This window comes from Chrysemys picta, chromosome 5 (assembly GCF_011386835.1).
Source record: "Chrysemys picta bellii isolate R12L10 chromosome 5, ASM1138683v2, whole genome shotgun sequence".
Taxonomy (NCBI): Eukaryota; Metazoa; Chordata; order Testudines; family Emydidae; genus Chrysemys; species Chrysemys picta.
This window is the reverse complement of record NC_088795.1, coordinates 135,752,037-135,771,544: the sequence shown is the minus strand read 5'-3', so window position 1 is coordinate 135,771,544 and position 19,508 is coordinate 135,752,037. Positions and strand designations below refer to the sequence as shown.

Below are 19,508 nucleotides of genomic sequence, written 5' to 3'. Positions count from 1 at the left end.
TGTACCACACAATGGTCCTATTTCTCATGTACCTTCCACCCGTGGATCTCAAACTGCCTGACAAACCCTCACTAAGCCTCCCAGCCTCATTGTGAGGCGGGTGTTCCTGTCCTCATTTTGCAGGTGGGGGGAAGACTGAGGCATATAGAGGTCGACAGGAATGCGGGGCAGGGTCTGTGGTCCTGAGTCGCTCAGTCCCAACAGTGGTAGGAACATAGCCTGGCTCCTGCAGACCTTAGGAAGGCTGCAGGCGGATGTGGAATGGATTGCACAGGGGACCTGGAGGAATCAAATTGGCATCCTCTTCCTGTGGACCTACCCAGGTCTGCATGAAAGAGAACCCCACCCAGCCTCAGGGGGCTAACTGGGGACACTCAAAGTCCCTAGAAGCCTTGGTAGGTCTGCCAGTCCTTAGCAAGCTTGTCTGGGGGCTGATGAGGCTTTTGGTAGAAATGTGTCTTTATTCTAGTAAGAAGCCTTCACGGTGATGCAGTGACATCAAATCTGAGCTCTGTCTCTGCACAGTAAGGGGCTACAGACTTAGGTCTTGTCTACAAAAGAAAATGGTTCAGATTTAACTATACTGCTTTAGAAACTGATGTAGTAAACAGCTGCTGGTCACTTGTGTGAACACTCAGATTCTAGTTTAAAAGTGTCCACACAAGGGGATGACACCAAAGTAACTAACTCAGTGTCTAACGTAACATAGTTAAATCAGGACCAGACCTTACTGCTTCTGTAGAGGAAAGCTCATGTCTCCAGCGAGGCTGTGCTTGGGTAAGCACAGCCAACAATCCACAGTGATGGTCCAAATTAAAAAGTTGAGGTCTTTGGAAATTACGCTTTAGTCAGCTAAATATTGGTCCTGGGCACTGGCTCACTGCCAGGGCTGCCAAACAAACTAAGAGTTTTTCTCCTCTTTGCAGTTTTTGTTTTGGCTACAGAGAGGCAAAAAACCACCACCACGAAATGACCAAAACATCAGAAGCCTCTTTGGACCATGGAGAACACCCGCTTTTAGGATGTCATAATTCAGGAACCCCTTGTTTGAGTCAGTTCAAATTTTGTAGAAAAATTTTACCCTGGACCCAGACCTAACCTACCAGTTTTAACGATGTAGCTTTTACTGTGAATTTTAAGCAGAGAGGAGCAAAACCAGGCCTACACTGCAATCTCCATTACAAGGTGACAACTGCTGTTCCACAACCAAGAAACATTCCTCCTTCTGACAAAGTTTCTGTTGTTCTTTTTCATCAGAGTTTGCAGTGAGAACACAAAGATGCTTAGTCATGTGGAGCGTCTCAGTCAAGCAAAGTTCAGTAGAGGCAGGAAATTGAATTCTCAACAAAGCTGCCTACACCGCATCAAGGGCTTTCTGACCTAGATTCATGACAAACAAACAGGGCTTGGATGCCAGGAGGGCTGCTTATACTGCGCTCTGTTTGAAACAGAGTCAGAATGTAATGACAGATCAGCATAGCGGGACTCACCCGTTATGGATGATACTCATTAGAAAATTACACTGCAGGGGGATAGATAGCTCAGGGCATTATGAATGTGATAACAGTGCCTTTCCCCTCTCAATGACGGGTTCGAATCTAGCCCAGGACAATCATCATCAAAAATGACTTGCCTTCGGGAGCAACTGTCATCCTGGGGTTAGAGGCAGGATTGGGTTTCAAAAGACCTGGGTCCTATAGCACTTACTCACTGTTGGGTGGATTGCGTGTAGATGAATACTAATGAGAGGCTTCCCGTTGACACCAACAGGACTACCTGTCAGCAAGGACTGTGCGATCTAGCCCTTGGTGAGTAGATCACTTAACCTCTTTGCCTCATTTACTCCAGTCTGAGGACAATGAGGTTGATCTGCCTTTGTCAAGGGCTTTGAGAGCCGTGTATTATTATTACATTGCATTGTCTGGTGGATGTTCAGTGGCCAAATGAAAGGAGCTGGTAGTCCCTGTTCTATGCCTAGCAGACCGTTATCCACATCATTAGAGTCACTATCAAACTCGTTGGGGGGCTCAGTGGAGGACCCTAACGGGGCTGAAATCACCCTGAGATGCGTCTCTTCAGGTCATGGTGGGGCAGGATGGAAGCTCACGCTGCTTCTGCCAGAGCTGTACAAGTTATCAGGATAAACAGGGGACTCCAGTCCCCAGTCAGCCTAGCACCTTCCATCAGCTCTAAATACAATAAAAAACCCCCAACACACTAAAAAGCAAGCATTTCAAGACTAGGCCCATCCTGGCTGTGTTTGAGGTGGAGGGTTATTGGCTGCAGGTTGTGGAGTCTATGGTTAGAGTAACAGGAAACAAGAACTTACATCAATAAAGGACGCATTGACATAGTCTGTGTTCTCTTCACCTCTCTTCACTGGAATGATCACTCGATTGAACTCATCTAAAATAGAAGCCAGACAAGCAGGTTGGAGTTTTGGGGAATACTTTCAAAACACAGACACTTGCTACTCGGGCATCAACTTTAGGATTCCCAAGGGTGCCATCAGATTAAAACAACTGACATGAAGGATGGCTCGGTGACCAGGGAGCCTGGGACTTGGGAGACCTCCATTCAGCCTGGGACTTGGGAGACCTCCATTCAGTTCCTTGCTGTATCCCAGACTCCCTGTGTGACCCTGGGCAAGTCACTTAATTTCTCTGTACCTCAGTTCCCATCTACATATTGGAGATAACAGCATTTTCCTACCTCACTGGTGTGTTGTGTGGATACATTCATTAAAGATTGTGGGGGGCTCAGATAATGGATAGTAATGGAAACCCTGGGGCTCTTGGACAGATAAATCATAGTGTTAATGACACACTAAAGCAGAGTGAAGTGTTTGTGCCTTGGGCGAAACTATTTCGGAATAGAGCTGGTCAGAAATTTTCACTGGAAAAAAATGAATAGTGGTACTCAAATTCTGAAACATCAAAATTTCTCATGAACCAGAAATCTCAAATGTTGACCAGCTCGGTTCCTAAACCATACTGGGAATGGACATTGTCCAGCATGGTCTGCCTCCTTTAGCATGAACACAGCAAATATTCACCCATTTGCCATCTCAGTTCAAGATTGCACTTTCCCCCAGTGACTACCATTTTAATTCTTTTAAATGAAAGTTGAGGTTAAGTCTTTAGCCTTCATGGTTGCAACCTGAATTGTGAATCCAGGAACTAATGCAGTGCTGTCTACACAGCAGTTTGAACCACTCCTTTTCAGACCAATGGGGTGTTGACTCTGAAGCCCAATGATGACAATTTAAAAGTCAGAACTGCTAACTATTTCATGGATCAAAGATTGGAAGGAGAGAGACCATTGAATTCCAGCAGAGTCTGCTAAGGGTGACTTGTCATTTTCGTGTCAACAGAGAGTGGGGCTTAGGAGAGTACTAGTGTTTATTTTCCCCCAATCTGAACCCTCACATATCAGTATCTAGGCACTGTAGAATAATTGCTTGCAAGCACATGGAGCACGGTTTGCACAGCCAAAATTCACATGGCCTAAATCATTAGTATTATTAATTTGTATTGCAGTAGCATCTAGGATCACGGATCAGTGCTAGACACTGCACAGATAACTAACAAAGGCAGTCCCTTGTCCCAGACAACTATCAGATGGAAGGCAACAGGTGGATAAGATGGAAAAAAAATCTGCATGACGTGTTGCATGGCTCTGGCTCTTCATCTTCCTACTTCTACACATGGGCACCAGTGATACTGCCAAGAATGACCTTAAGCGGGTCACTTCAGACTACATGGCTCTGGGAAGAAGGATAAAGGAGTTTGAGGTGCAAGTCATGTTCTCGTCCATCCTCCCTGTTGAAGGAAAAGGCCCAAGTAGGGACCATCGAATTGTGGAAGTAAATGCATGGTTATGCAGGTGGTGTCGGAGAGAGGGCTTTGGATCTCTGACAATGGGATGTTGTTCCAGGAACAAAGATCGCTAGGAGGAGATGGAATCCACCTAATGAAGAGAGGGAAGAGCATCTTCGCAGGCAGGCTGGCTAATCTAGTGAGGAGGGCTTTAAACTAGGTTCACCGCGAGATGGAGACCTAAGCCCTGAGGTAAGTGGGATACCTGGAGGAGACACAAGGAGGAGGGTGCAACAGGGGAGGCCTCCTGAATCGTACTGAGAAAGAAGGACAATCGGCTAGTTATCTTAGGTGCCTTCACACGAACACAAGAAGCCTGGGAAACAAGCAGGAAGAATTGAAGTCCTGGCACAGTCAAGGAACTATGATGTGACTGGAATAACAGAGACTTGGTGGGGTAACTCACATGAGTGGAGTACTGTCATGGATGGTATAAACTGTTCAGAAAGGACATGCAGGGGAGAAAAATTGGAGGAGTTGTACTGTATGTAAGAGAGTAGTATAACTGCTCAGAGCTCCAGCATGAAACTGGAGAAAAGCCTGTTGAGAGTCTTTGGGTTAAGTTTAGAGGTGAGAGCAACAAGAGTGATGTTGTGGTGGGCATCTGCTATAGACCACCAGACCAAGAGGATGAGGTAGATGAGGCTTTCTTTGGACAACTAACAGAAGTTTCCAGATCACAGGCCCTGGTTCTCATGGGGGACTTCAATCACCCTGACATCTGCTGGGAGAGCAATACACAGACAATCCAGGAAGTTATTGGAGACCGTTGGGGAAAACTTCCTGGTGCAAGTGCTGGAGGAACCAACTAGGGGCTCTGCTCCTCTTGACCTGCTGCTCACAAACAGGGAAGAATTGGTAGGGGAAGTAGAAGTGGGTGGCAACCTGGGCAGCAGTGACCACGAGATGGTCGAGTTCAGGCTCCTGACAAAAGAAAGGAGAGCAGCAGAATACAGACCCTGGACTTCAGAAAAGCAGACTGACTCCCTCAAGGAACTGATGGGCAGGATCCCCTGGAAGGCTAATATGAGGGGGGAAAGGAGTCCGGGAAAGCTGTCTTTATTTTAAAGAAGCCTTATTGAGGGTGCAGGAACAAACCATCCTGATGTGCAGAAAGAATAGCAAATATGGCAGACAACCAGCTTGGCTTAACAGTGAAATCTTCGGTGAGCTTAAACACAAAAAGAAAGCTTACAAGAAGTGGAAACTTGGAGAGATGACTAGGGAGGAGTAAAAAATATTGCTCAAGCATGCAGGGGTATAATCAGGAAGGCCAAAGCACAATTGGAGTTGCAGCTAATAAGAGATGTGAAGGGTAACAAGAAGGGTTTCTACAGGTATGTTAACAAGAAGGTGGTCAGGGAAAGTGTGGGACCCTTACTGAATGGGGGAGGCAACCTAGTGACAGTTGATGTGGAAAAGCTGAAGTATTCAATGCTTTTTTTTGCCTCGGTCTTCACAGACAAGGTCAGCTCCCAGACTGCTGCACGTGGCAGCACAGTATAGGGAGGATGTGAGCAGCCCTCAGTGGTGAAAGAACAGGTTAAGGACTATTTAGAAAAGATGGACATGCACAAGTCCATGGGGCCGGATGCAATGCATCCGAGGGTGCTGAGGGAGTTGGCTGATGTGATTGAAGAGCCATTGGCCATTATGTTTGAAAACTCGTGATGATCGGGTGAGGTCCTCGACGATTGGAAAAAGGCAAATAGTGCCCATCTTTAAAAAAGGGAAGGAGACCCCGGGGAACTACAGACCGGTCAGCCTCATCTCAATCCCTGGCAAAATCATGGAGCAGGTCCTCAAAGAATCCATTCTGAAGCACTTGGAGGAGAGGAAGGCGATCAGGAACTGTCAACATGGATTCACCAAGGGCAAGTCATGCCTGACCAACCTGATTGCCTTCTACGATGAGATAACTGGCTCTACAGATATGGGGGAAAGCGGTGGATGTGATATACCTTGACTTTAGCAAAGCTTTTGATACAGTCTCTCACAGTATTCTTGCTAGCAAGTTAAAGTAGTATGGACTGGATGAATGGACTAGAAGGTAAATAGAAAGCTGGCTAGATCATTGGGCTCAACGGGTAGTGATCAACGGCTCGATCTCTAGTTGGCAGCCGGTATCAAGCGGAGTGCTCCAGGGGTTGGTCTTGGGGCCGGTTTTATTCAACATCTTCATTAATGATCTGGATGATGGGATGGATTGCACCCTCAGCAAGTTCACAGATGACACTAAGCTGGGGGGAGAGGTAGATATGCTGGAGGGTAGGGATAGGGTCCAGAGTGACCTAGACAAATTGGAGGATTGGGCCAAAGAACCTCATCAGATTTCTAAGAAGGACAAGTGCAGAGTTCTGCACTTAGGACAGAAGAAGCCCATGCATTGCTACAGGCTGGGGATTGACTGGCTAAGCGGTAGTTCTGCAGAAAGGGACCTGGGGATTACAGTGGATGAGAAGCTGGGTATGAGTCAGCAGTGTGCCCTTGTTGCCAAGGCGGCTAACGGCATATTGGCTTCATTAGTAGAAGCATTACCAGGAAATCGAGGGAAGTGATTGTTCCCCTCTATTCGGCATTGGTGAGGCCACATCTGGAGTATTGCATCCAGTTTTGGGCCCCCCCACTACAGAAAGGATGTGGACAAATTGGAGAGTCCAGCAGAAGGCAACAAAAATGATTAGGGGGCTGGGGCACACGACTTATGAAGAGAGGCCGTTGCTGCTGGTCCCGGGCACCTGAGGGAACTGGGCTTATTTATTCTGCAGAAGAGAAGAGTGATGGGGGATTTGATAGCAGCCTTCAACTACCTGAAGGGGGGTTACAAAGAGGATGGAGCTCGGCTGTTCTCAGTGGTGGTAGATGACAGAACAAGGAGCAATGGTCTCAAGTTGCAGTTGGGGAAGTCTAGGTTGGATATTTGGAAAACTATTTCACTAGGAGGGTGGTGAAGCACTGGAATGGGTTACCTAGGGAGGTGGTGAAATCTCCTTCCTTAGGAGTTTTGAAGGTCAGGCTTGACAAAGCCCTGGCTGGGATGATTTAGTGGGTGTTGGTCCTGCTTTGAGCAGGGGATTGGACTAGATGACCTCCTGAGGTCTCTTCCAACCCTAATCTTCTATGATTCAATGATCTCCTGGGCAGGCTACTTTGTTTACTGTGCAATGAGTCATCTCTTCTAGTCTGCATGCTGATGCCCAGCTTCTCACAAACACCAAGAAGCGTGAGCACATGGCCTGCCACAGAGTAAGGTGGCCCCAACAGCCAGGCTTTGCCCATCTCCCCAGGTGGAGGGAATGAATACAGAGGTCACGTGATCAAAGCATATGACTCAGAACCAGTTATACTAGAAGATGTAAAAGGCAGCATGAACTCAGTGAGGGAGAGTTTGAAGAGAGACTCAAAGGAGAAGAAGAGCTGCTCTGTACAGAGTCACAGGCCCCTTAGCTTCCAGGCAAGGGGTCAGGGGGCTGGAGAGTGGGGAGCCAGCCTGCTAGAGGAAAGCCTTGGCAGGGACATGTCTAAGAGCCCTCCACCAAGGGTATGAGCCAGCTAGGAAGACTGGGGGAAGTTTTCAACTTTTTTAATAAATCAGACTCCCAAAAGGGGAGAATTATTGAGAAAACACCTGTCTAAACTGGAGAAGAAGGGGAAACTGAGGCAAGGGCAGGGCTCAAAGCCAGACTGGGTAAGCCCAGCTACAGTCTCAATGCTCAGATGCCTCCACTGGCTCCCCATTCATTTCAGGATCCACTTCAAATTTACCTCATTTGTTTTCAAAGCCTTCCATCTTATGCTGACCACTCTGCTCCCTCCACTCACAGTGGTTCCTCCCCATCCCCTTCACTAACTACTGTTGGTGCGAGAGCCACCTTCTCCGCAGTTGCTGATGCCTCTTGCCTCCCAAATGACTCACCCTCTATATTTATTCATTTGTCCCCTGAGTGTGTCTTTGCCCTGGGCAGGAAGGAAGAAAAACTCACATGGAATTATTTGAAGCACCCTATTTTTCTTCATGTTTGCCGGCAAGTTGCCTGTTCTCATCTTGTCATTCTGGATTTTGATTGAAGTTAGTTTCTGCATGGGGGACAATAAAATCAACCTACAATTTTCAAATGACCAAAAGAAGCCAAGACCATAACAGTCAAAACGCCCCACACCAGTCCAAGCCAATCGCCCCAAGCCTGCACGCCTGCCCAGGCCCTGTGCCAATCCAAGCCATCTGCCAAGTCTGAGTGACCTGCCTCAAGCCAGCAGTTCCCAGCCACTGGGATCTGCACCAGCAGAGAGAGCTCACGCTTTCACCATTGTTACTCTAGGCCATCCCTCCCCTCCTTTAAATAATGAGCCTTGAGGCGGGTCTCTGCATGATGCCACGGCCTGTGTCTCATCGTATGCAGCTGTGCACACTGTATTCTGCAATGGAGCTGTCAGAGCTACGATCCCCCTCTGTACTCTCATAAGGATGGTCAGGAGACCTGGCTCAATTCCTGGCTCTGCCAAAGTTTCCCAATGTGGCCTTGGGCCAGTCACTTCATCTGTGTGTGCCCCAGAGGCCCATCTGTCAGACAGGGATAGTAACAGTTCCCTAGTGCTGATCTCTGCAAGACACAGACATTGACACTACAGCAATGGGGGCCATAAAAGTGGCTAGACAGAGAATCCACTCTACTGTACCCAGTCCCCAGCCCTGCCTCCTCCTGTTAAGTCCTGGCTGTTGAGCTGGGAACCAGCAGTGGGAAGACAGGGGGCACTAGGAGCTCAGGTGTGCTTTGGCTTTGAAGGACTCCCTCGTGTCAGGAGTCCCAGGCCACGCTTCTCAGCTGACAGCTGCTTTCCCTAATCTTTGAGCTAGCATTCCCCTACAGGTCTCCTCCAAACCCTCAAACCAGCTGGCTTCCAGGTGTCACTTACAGAGAAACTGCACTGGTTACAACAAACACACTCCAGTGAAATGTTCCTGCTGGGGGAACTAAGGGCCCCCTTCTATTAGATATTTAAGGAACAAACAGATCATCCAGCCTCTTCGTGCCAGTGGAGGGCTGTTCCCTCTGCAGGCACTGCCTAGCATTTTGTCGAGTCTGGCTGTCACTCTCCCTGGAGAACCTGCTGGCTCAGGATGGGATTGGATGCAACTTTCATGAAACACCTGGTCCTGGTCTCTCTTTACAAGGGCACTGAGCCAGCATGGTTTTGGCAAACCCACCTTGAACTCCTCCTCTAGCCCGTTGCTGCTGGTCCCGGGCACTTTGTTGTAGATTTTCTGGACGTGGGTCTCTAGCGAGGTCACTTCTAGCTCTGTGTCTCCATACAGATAGTGCTCCAGAAGTGCTTGGTATATAAAAACATATTGCATCTGAAAGGGAAGAGAGAGGTTACAGGGAGAGATGGCAGCTTCCGTACCATGCTCTGAACCCATTCAGCTCTCTGTCTTTAGACTGAGCGCACTCTAGGAGAGCGTGTGTGGAAAGGATGGAACCCAAAGTCCAGGCACCAACATCAGCACAACCACATATTAAAGTCAATGGGAACTTTCCCCCCATCTGGGAGAGGATCAAACTCTTATAACATGTTCTCCGTGAGCAGCTACAGAGTGGGGCCATGGGCTGGCAGATCAGGAGATGCTCAAGGCTGAAGGAAACAGGGTGGGGGAACAAGGGCAGACCTGGTATGCATGGAACAATGCAGAGTGGCTCAGCGAGGAAGCTCCTGGCTGCCTGGGGAGCTCTGGTGTTCACACGCAGGTTCAGCTGGAGCAACAGGACTTCCCCTGTCCATGGAGAATGGGGAAGGCCACATGCGCTGTTTAAATGGCTGAGCATGGCTGCTGCTACTGAATGTCCAGGGCTGGACTCTGGAACACGGATGCATCCTGAATCAGAGGCTACTTGTTAGAATATTGGCCTTGCCCTCACTGTGCCTCTGTGTCACTGTCTGTAAAACGGGGATGGTGATACCTGCCTGCAACACAGGCTTAGTTAAGGTTTGCAAAGGGTTTGGGGATCCTTGCATGAAAGGTGATATGTAACAGCGGTGTTGAAACTGTGGGGCGTGCCCCCTAGCAGGGCACAGAGGGATGTTCGGGAGGCCAAGCAGCGATGTCAGGTGGCTCATGCCAGCCCCCACAAGGGGCACGGAGGGAAAACCACCTCCACCCGACTCACCTCAGCAGGCCACCCAGCCTGTGGGTCAGTGTGCGGCACCTAGTTCCACTCCCAGCAGCCTCCACCCCCAGCACTGGCTCCACCCCCAGAGACGTGCCTTCCCCCACCCTGAACACTCGATGGGGGAGGGGCAGGTATTGGCCCTGCCCTAGCAGTGCAGCCTGGCTGCAAGGAAGAAGGAGCCTGCTCTGGAGGAAGCCTTGGCTGTGTAGTAATGCGGGAAGGGGGGGACACAAGGAGATTCCATTACTGGTAAAGGGGGCACGACTGGAAGAGTCTGTGCACCACTGCTACAGAGGGCAAAGTGTTATCAGCCATGCTCCAGTAATGGGTGGAAGCTGGATAGTGCCATGGTGTGGAGGAATGAATGGAGGTTCTGGGAGTCAGTAGGTTTGCCTTTGCCACGTACTTGCTGTGTCCCCTTGGACAAATCACCTCACCTGTCTGTGCCTCAGTGCCCCTTCTGTGAAATGGAGGTGAGACTGACACACCTCACAGGGGTGCTGCAACTGATTAGCGTCTGTCTGCAGTGTTCCGAGCGTGGGAAGTGCTATGTAAGTGCCCAGTGTCACAGAGCGCCTCTCCAGCCCCTTGGAGTGGACTTACATCTGTCTGTACCATCTGGCAGCGCTGAGCCCGGATCCGGCTCACGAAACCGTACACGTCCACCTTCCTCTCTGCATGCATCATGTCCAGCATGGCATCAATGACGATAAAAGTGCCTGTGCGTCCTACTCCGGCGCTGGAACACCAGAGGAACACGCAGTCAGTGCAGCTGCCATTGGAGTGTGGCCCCTTCCACTGCCCCACACCTGCTCAGGGAGGTTAACTGCTGCGCAAAGCACCAGAAAGAGCCAAGAGGCTACAACAACTCACCCTAGACAGCAGGCAGCTCAACCCATTCCAGACAAGAAAGAAGAAGGGAGCTCGAACTCATACCCAACTACAGCAGAGGCTATTCTTGGGTCCAAAGGCGACAGACATTTCTAGACTCCAACAATCCCACCCCCTGGGACTCATGCACGAGAGCACAGAGCAGGCCACAGTGAACCCCGGAGTCAATTCAGACTGGTAGTGTCTTGAAGCGCTGCCTGTGGCTGTTGCCTGGCTGTCCTCTGCCCCCAGCTTCCTTCCAGCCTGCCCTCTCCCCTCCAGGTGTGGGCCCATGGCAGCCGTCACTCGGACAGGCCAGAGCCCAGCTCCGTCGCTCCTCTCTCGGGCTCTGGCCATGCTTTGGGTTCCTGTTCTCAGTGCTCAGCTCTCAATGTATCAAGGGGGAGAGGAGCCCAAGCGAAGGTCAGGCTTGTGGGAACGTTTCATGGAAGTGTTTGTAGGGCTGGAGAGGCTCAGGGTGGATTCTCGCACTAGCTCGAATCACGCAGACTGCTTGGAGTTGCAAGTTTGAGACCTGTCAGGGAGCTTGAGGGAGACACATTGAGTACCATGCACTACAGTGAGTGTGTGAGTGAGAGTGTGTGATTTTGGCATGCAAGAGGGATTTGCCCAACATCCTCAATCAAATCTTCTCTAGCTCACCCTGTTACGCTGGCTGCCACGCTCCTCTCTAGAGGTGGCTGCATATCAGTTCTGCTGGGTCCTTCTAGTTTGTGAAGGATGAAAGGGGCTACAGAAGTGAACGGCATTACAGGCAGCATTTTCTCATGGCCAGAGCAGGGGAATGGGAGTCAGGAGAGCTGGGTCCAACTGCTGGTTCTGCCATTCACTTGCCACCATGACCCTGAGCAAGTCAAGATGCCTGGCTGGCTCCCACCCTCTCTGGCAGTGCTCTAGAACCAGGGGTGGGGCATGCAAATATGGTGGCTATTAACAAAGAAGCTGCAGAGCTTGCCTGGGGTATTCCAGGTAGAGAGAGAGCCTGGAGCTCATTGCTGTGTCTGGGATCCACTCCAGTAAGGGTTAAAGCCCAAATCTCAAATGCAGGATGCTGAAATGTTCTAGCCTGCTGTGATATTACCCCCTGGTGGCTGGGTCCACAGAGCAGCCAAGTGAGCGGTTACTACTACTCCTGCTAGTCACAGGCAATCTTCTTTGGTCACCATGACTCATGTGAGGCCTGTGCTTTTGGAGGTGAAAGGGCAGGGCTCTAGTCCCAGCTCCCGTGCATGTGATTTATGTGTGTCTACGTCTGTTGCTTGCGAATCCAGCGTCGGGTAGCCAGGACCCCCTCTGCCTGCCCCTGCCAACCTTCCGCGGGAGATAGAACAGGTTTCTCCGGGTATCCCCCAAGAGCAGTCAGGCAGAGATACACGGAGGAGGAGGAGGGAGGGCTCTTTGGGAGACATGGCCCTGGACTCACCTGCAGTGAACGACAATCGCTCCTGCATACTGGGGGTTACACGTCTTCACCTTCTTCAGGAACTTCAGCATCCCAATAGGGGTGAAGGGGACCCCAAAGTCAGGCCAGCTAGTGAAGTGGAACTGGGTCACCAGGCGCTGAGGCTTTTTGTTTGTGACATCACCTACCTGTGGGGAGATCACATGCCTTGGTTACTGTCACACACTCAGCTTCATTACCTTCCCCCAGAAACAGAGCAGAGAGGGGCTTCCAGTCCGGGGTTCAAGCAGCCCTAAAGTTCGGGGGGGTTGAAGCCGGTTTGGGGATTCAGGGTTGGTTCCAAAAGCCTGATGGCTGAAAATCAGGTATTGCATCCTACTAGTGCCCCAAACTCCAAGACTATGGAATCTCAAGGAACTGCTTAGCTTATACCTCAGTGTTTCTTAAGTCCTAGGACCAGAGTCTCAGCGGCACTGAAGTCAATGGAGGTAGGCCAATCTCTTCTGTGCCTCCTGGTGTTTACTGAGGGAGGGGGCAAAAACTAGATGGGCCCCACACAATTCCTCTAAGGCTTTTTGGAGCCTGCAATTGTCCCGTAGTGCATTCTCAATAAGGTAGTGCCAAGGGAGACTCCAAACCCAGAAGCCGACGTCTGGGCTGGTCAGGAATCCTGCTGGCTGCTTGGCTACCACCCCAGGAATTTCACTTTGCATTTCCAGCTGAATCAAACCAGGTCAAAGCTGCTGCGTTTCACTCCTACAGCACCCGAGGGCACAGAGTGACCCAGCATTCTCAGGAGTGGCTCACTTAGCAAGACTTGGATTCATAATAGGGCACGTTTTCACTGTTCCAATCCACTGTAAACGTTTCACACAGCTCTCCTGTTAACCTCTGTCCTAACTGTATAAAGGGGAGAGAGGCGCCAAGCACAGAAAGGATGAGCCAATGGTCAATGCACGGGACTGGGACTCAGGAGATCCAAGATCAATTCCCAGCTCTGCCACAGACTGCTTGTGTGACACTGGACAAGTTGCCTCAGTTCCCCATAATAGCACTGCCCTGCCCCACTAGGGGATTGTGAGCATAAACTCCATTAGTGATCATGAGGTGCTCAGATTCTATGGCAAGTGAGACCATAGAAATGGGGGGGGGGAAATAACTGCAGCTTTGGATTCCATCTCCGCTCCGCTTGAGATGTCTAACATTTTGCTAAGTGCACGCGGCCACATGCTTCGTAACAGAGAGTGAGGGCCCAAGTGCAAAAATACACAAGCAAATGCACGACTGTAGCAGTGTGTGTACACTGGGAAACTGCATGCACAAGGGGGAATTTAGGCCCTTACTGGCCCATCCGGGTCTGCACCTGCCCTACTTCCACATGCAACTGTGGTAACTGCACATGCAAATACACATGTAAAACTGTGTATGCTAACTATTAAAGCAACACTGGCCCATCCTCAGATCCTCAGCTGGTGCAAATCAGGGCATCTCCAATGGCTCCAACAGAGCGATGCAGATTTACACCAGCTGAGGATGTGGCCTTAACTAACTAAGCTGAATTAAATGCAAAAAGCTATGGTGAAAACCGAGTGAGGACTCTAGTTATTTCACTCTCAAAACTCAGGGCGCAATTAACCACACAGGAAGAACTATTTTTTTAAAGTATATAATTTTTACCATGACTGCGTCCTTCAAAGAGGCACACAAACCATCCCAACCTGCGCCCCAAGGGGGCATTGTGAAAGTTTGGGGCTTTGTAGTGAGTCAGACAATCCTCGCTACAGGCAGAAGCACCTTAATTCTCTCCTGCTTTCTGTGACGGAAAGCGGTGATGGTAGTAAGGAAGCGAAGGGGAGTAAGTGAACCATGGTACCTGTTGAATGCAGAACTTTCGCACTGTGTAGTCAACCAAGACAGTCACATCCTCCACAGACACCCGGATGTTTCCATAAGTCCAGCAGCCCTGATCTGGCCAGTATTGAGCACATTTGCACTGGAGAGAAATGATACAAAAGCAAGGCAAGGAATTATTTCGGGAAGTTCTCTGGCCTGGGTTACGCAAGAGGTCAGACTAGAGGATAATAGTGGTCCCTTCTGGTCTTGGAATCTATGAAAGCCCAGTGTCTAGAGACCCAAGGATGAGCCTGGTAAAAGTACCTGGGAATTGCCATCTTGGATTAGACCAATTCCCCAGGGAGCCCAGCAGTGACACTGCAGTAACGCAGTGGGGAACTGGGCCCTATGAGTTTACAGCTGAATTGTAACAAAAATAAAGACACTGGATCAGATCCTTAGCTGCTGTAAATCGACTCTACTGAAGTCAATGGAGTTATGCTGTTTTACACCAGCTGAAGATCTGGTCCCCTATCCTGTTCCTGTTGAAAACAAGGGGAGTTTGGCCAATAGCTTCAATGGGAGCAGTGCAGGCCCTGACTGTTTGCTTCCTTGTGTGTGGAGTGCATGTTTGTCACATCTGTTAAGGGCAGAGGAGCTATGGGGAAATGTGCAGAAGCTCATGTATCAATTATATCTGCAGACCGCAACACATGGATAACGCAAGCTAACTTGCAGCTCCTTGTCCCTCTCTAGTGGCTGGGTCACATATAAAAGTGTACAAGTTTACTACTGTCTGCAGGCTAATGGATGGGGTCTTTTAATGCAAGCAGTAGAAGCTTATGCTTTTAGATCCAGAAGTCCCATGTTCCATCTCACAGACAGCCCCTCTAGGGGCTTTGTTCCCATGGGCACATACAATTGAAGTAACCGCTTGCCTAGCTGCCCAGTTTTCATGTGCTTGTCCAGCGTGTGGCAAGCCCAGGAATTCCCCATGCCTCCATTCACCATCACAGCAGGTTAAACATGTCCATGTGGGTAGTATTCCCTGACATTCACCTCTTTTCTCTCTTTCAGATTAGTCACCATGACGATTGTCGCTGTGTTCTGCTCCCAAATCATTCTCCAGAAATCATTTACTGTTTCTTCTTTTGGTCCTAAAAAGACAAAGACCAAACAGAGGTATTATGCACTGGAAGGGCGCATCATCCAGCCAGTGCCAGATTTTCTCCTAGTAAGAACCAGCAGGGAGAGGCACATACAGAGTTGGTAATAGGTTTCAGAGTGGTAGCCGTGTTAGTGAAGTGGTCTAGCCTACGAAAGCTTATGCCCCAAGAGAGTTGTTAATGACTGTGCAGCGATGTAACAGGTTTTCCACTTTTTCCCCACTAAGTGGCAGCAAAGAGCACTCAAATTCCTCTATATATAGCTGTATTATTAAAAGGGACTGGATACATTTTATGACCAGTAATTACATTTGTAGCAATGCACACTAGGATCAATGTGAGGGGGAAACTGAGGCACGGAGCAATCAAATGACTTGCCCAAGGTCACACAGGGAATCTGTGACCGAGCCAGAAACAGAACCTGGGAGTCCTGATTGCCAGTCCTGTGCTTTAACGGCAAGAGCTTCCTTAAATTAGGTACTCATTAGTAGAGCCCCGTACGGATACAAAATTTATACGTGCATCTGATCTGCGATCCACCAAAATGGTCTGTGGACGTAGCTATCTGCGGCTATAAAAAGAGAATATTCGCGGATTTGCAGGGCTCTCTCAGAAGAGAGATTACTGACCGCCCACCAGACAAGCTGCTGAACTGAACCTAAACATCCTGACCCAAACCCCAGGCTATGGCTGGGCAACACACAGTACGGGCATTGCCATCCCTTCTGCTGGGCTGGCTGAATGCCAGGCCCATCCTCTAACATGACTTAGCTGTAACACTGCTCCAAGTTACAACAGTTGCCACCGGCCCATGGGGTTGTTACAGCGGGTGGTGATCAGCAGCGTGTAGGGAAGCCCCCTATGCCAGTAGCAGGGATAAAGGGTGGTGGGGTAGGGTAGGAGCTGCTACACATTCTACACCACCAGAGCCTCCTCCTTTACTGGCATGGTCCTCCCATGGCTTTAGGGCCACAGTCTGCTGGGCATGCAGCAGCGTGGTCAGTACCACATACAATGCTGCAAATCCACCAGTGCCAAGGAGGTACAGATGGTGCACAACCCCTGCTCTGGACTGGCTTGTGGGGGTGGGAGACAGGAAGGGTTTGGCAAGATTTGAGAAACTCGCCCACTTGTTAGTATCCAACACTCCTCCCCCTGTCATGAAGGAAAAGTCTCGCCATAGTGAATGTTGCAACTAAGTTTTTCTCTGTTGATGCACCACATTTTAATGATACACCATTGCCTACTGATGTACAAAAGGAGTGGAGATTAGACCAAATAAGCCTGAAACTGTTTTCACATCAGTAGACGCCTGTGCTTTTATTATGAGATTTGATTGAGTCCAATAGCTTACACCATTTCCAGAAAGGGCTACAGGCCTATATGAATCACAACAGCCCGGCAGTTATACTAGCAGAGACATGGGGTTGTAAGTACCCATGATCTTCATGCTTCAGGGCACAAGCTGAACACCAGCTGAGGTCAGGAAGGAATTGACTTGACTTCCTCCCTAAGATCCAGTATTGCAGAGATAGGTTCCTGGAGTTCGATGCCTTCCTTTGACACATCTAGCACTGAACTTGTACAGGGCTGTTGAGCCACAGGTAAAATTTCACAATTTCATAGATCAGGGAAGAATTACCCCCATCAGCTTGACACAGTAACCAGAGCAGACTACAGATTTTACCTTGTGCAGCAATAAACTTGTTTTTTTCTTGGTACCCCTGCAGAGAGACAAAAAGAAAAAGGAACACCACAATGAAAGAGCAGCCTTACTTCAAGACAAAGCTGGGTGCATCTCAGTCTCCCTCTCTCTGGAGCACTGTGCCCGGTGTTCACATCAGCAAACATACAAGGATTCCCTTCACTGTGCGTTTTGAGACCACACAACATCGCTCTCACAACTCCGCTGACCCTGGCAACTTGGCAGCATCCATACAAGAGGAACCTTGTATTAGTGCTGCAGAGTGACCTGTTAATCCTAGCTCTCAGAGTTGAAGGAAATCTTTCCCCATTAGCAATCACAATGCAGTTTCAATTGGATATGGTGTTCTTCATTTGCTTCTCGTCCAGCTGTAAGCTGTTAAAAAGCAGTTACTGTGTTGCACCCCCGAGATAGCTTCAGTCCCATGGTGGGTGATGTGATCCATATTTATAACGCAGCAACGTTCATCTTGAAGGATCCTACAGCATTTTACAAACTCTCTCTCCCCTAATCTAATCTCTCCTAAGATTGTAAAATAAATTAGGAATCCTTTGGGATGACAAACATCATACATTATTCCACCAGTAGATGGTGCTTGGCTTTATATGAGGAATGGGTCAGCAGCTGGAAGTGCTGTGTTATAGCAGTCTGTGGCTGGGTGCGCTGCTAGTGGAAAGTGCAGAGAAAGGCTTTTGGAATCCCTGCCCCCAGGCCTAAGCAGATGTGCTAAGAATGCAGTACAGCGGAGTGTAAGGGAGACCAAGAATCATGACGTGTTCCCAAGTGGTTAATAAACTGAGCTGACATTCACTTACTCCACTGCTGACCTGCCCACTCTTCCCAACAACCAGTCCCATTCCCAAACCCATCAGCATGGGCCCAGCAGGCTCTGGTTGGAGAAACAGTGCCCAAGCCAGGCAAGGACCAGGACCAGAGGATCCCCTCCCTGAAGGAAGCACAGTCTGGCCTTGTATGATCTGCGGAGTCATTGAATTTGCCCATCAAAGGGGCTGAAGTAAGGAATTTCCCCCAAAGCACAGGCATAGTGATGTGTGATAACTTTACAGCTGAGCTCAGGCACCACAGTCTGAACACCACTCAGCGTCCACACAAGTCAGCAGACACCCTGCAGGCTCCTGGCTAGAGTGTTTAAAGGGTTCTTTGCTTTTCTTGTTGATGCCAATTTGTACTTCAGAGAGAATAAAATTGATTTCATTCCTGGCTCACCTTGCTTTTCTTTTGGTGCATTAATACTCCTTTTAAAATACGTGGAGAACATATTGCTCCTCTTAATAGTTCTTATTGCTACTATTAATTATCTGCATTACGTTAGCACCAATAGGTCCCAAATGATTTGGGGCTCTGTTATGCTAGGTGTTGTACATATACATTGTAAAACAGTCGCTTCCCTGAAAAATCTACCATCTAAACAGACAAACACTGTGAGAAAAAGTATTGTTAGCTCCATTATACCGATGGGAAACTGAGGCACAGATTAAGCGACTTGTCCAAGGCCACACAGAAAGTCAGTGGCAGAGAGAGTAATTGACCCCCAAATTTCCTGAGTCCCAGGCCAGTGTTCTACCCACAAGATCACCCCTCTTCTCTCTAGTAACACTCATTTGTGCAATGATTATACTTTATTGTTTATTTAAAGGGAAACAACTTCTGGAAGTAACTCTATAGACAGCACTCTGGATTAATCGCTCACTCAGTGACCTGTCACAGAAAGGGACACATTTCATGCATCAAAATAGGTATCTGTCACCATGTTTCACTAGCAAAAGCCATGATCTCCTTATCCCATCTGAGTCAACAGCAAAACTCCCATGGACTCTAATGGGAGCAGAGCAGACCCAAAGGTGCTGTAAGCAGAATTTAGCTAGCCAGCTGGTTGTTTTTTCATGCACTTTGTTTCCAATCCTGCAAGTCCTTTGGCTGCCTGGCTCCCACTGGCTACGAAGGGAGCTCTGAACATGGAGGGATTGCAGGACTGGGTCCTCAGTAATTTATAGATTTTAAATGCCAAATGGGACCATGAGATCATCTAGTCTGACTTCCTGTATAACAAAGGCCAGAGAATTACACTCATTTATTTACCTCTGCACTGAGCCCAGTAATTGGTGCTTGACTAAATGGTGTCTTTCAGAAAGGCATCCAGTCTTGATTTGAAGACATCAAAAGATGGAGAATCCACCACTTCCCTGGGGAGTTTGTTCCAATGGTTAATCACCTTCACTTAAAATTTGTCTTTCAACCAGGGATGACCACAAAGCCCTTTCCAAATATGAAAGCTAAGCTCCACAACAAAGGCACAGAGAAACGTGACCAAGGTCACACAGCACATTAGTGGCAGAGCAAGGAACAGTGGTGTTTGCTCTCAGCCCCTTGCTCTAAGACCACATTCCCTTTGTGGATGTATGAGGCAGAACAGAACACAGCTCCCTCTCCCACAGGTGTATTGAC

General features: G+C 48.9%; 1 protein-coding gene across 5 annotated transcripts in view; it reads right to left on the bottom strand.

Moving 5' to 3' along the window:
* PTPRA (protein tyrosine phosphatase receptor type A) overlaps nt 1–19,508 on the bottom strand; it is a 233,052-nt gene that overhangs the window by 4,942 nt on the left and 208,602 nt on the right. For all 5 annotated transcript variants that reach the window (XM_065598358.1, XM_065598359.1, XM_005291495.4 and 2 more), the window contains 8 exons: nt 17,025–17,061; nt 15,231–15,328; nt 14,212–14,331; nt 12,360–12,526; nt 10,649–10,784; nt 9,085–9,234; nt 7,862–7,955; nt 2,330–2,406 (listed from right to left, as the gene is read on the bottom strand). In XM_065598358.1, coding sequence (XP_065454430.1) covers nt 2,330–2,406; nt 7,862–7,955; nt 9,085–9,234; nt 10,649–10,784; nt 12,360–12,526; nt 14,212–14,331; nt 15,231–15,328; nt 17,025–17,061 — 879 coding nt within the window. The remainder of the gene's footprint in view (nt 1–2,329; nt 2,407–7,861; nt 7,956–9,084; nt 9,235–10,648; nt 10,785–12,359; nt 12,527–14,211; nt 14,332–15,230; nt 15,329–17,024; nt 17,062–19,508) is intronic.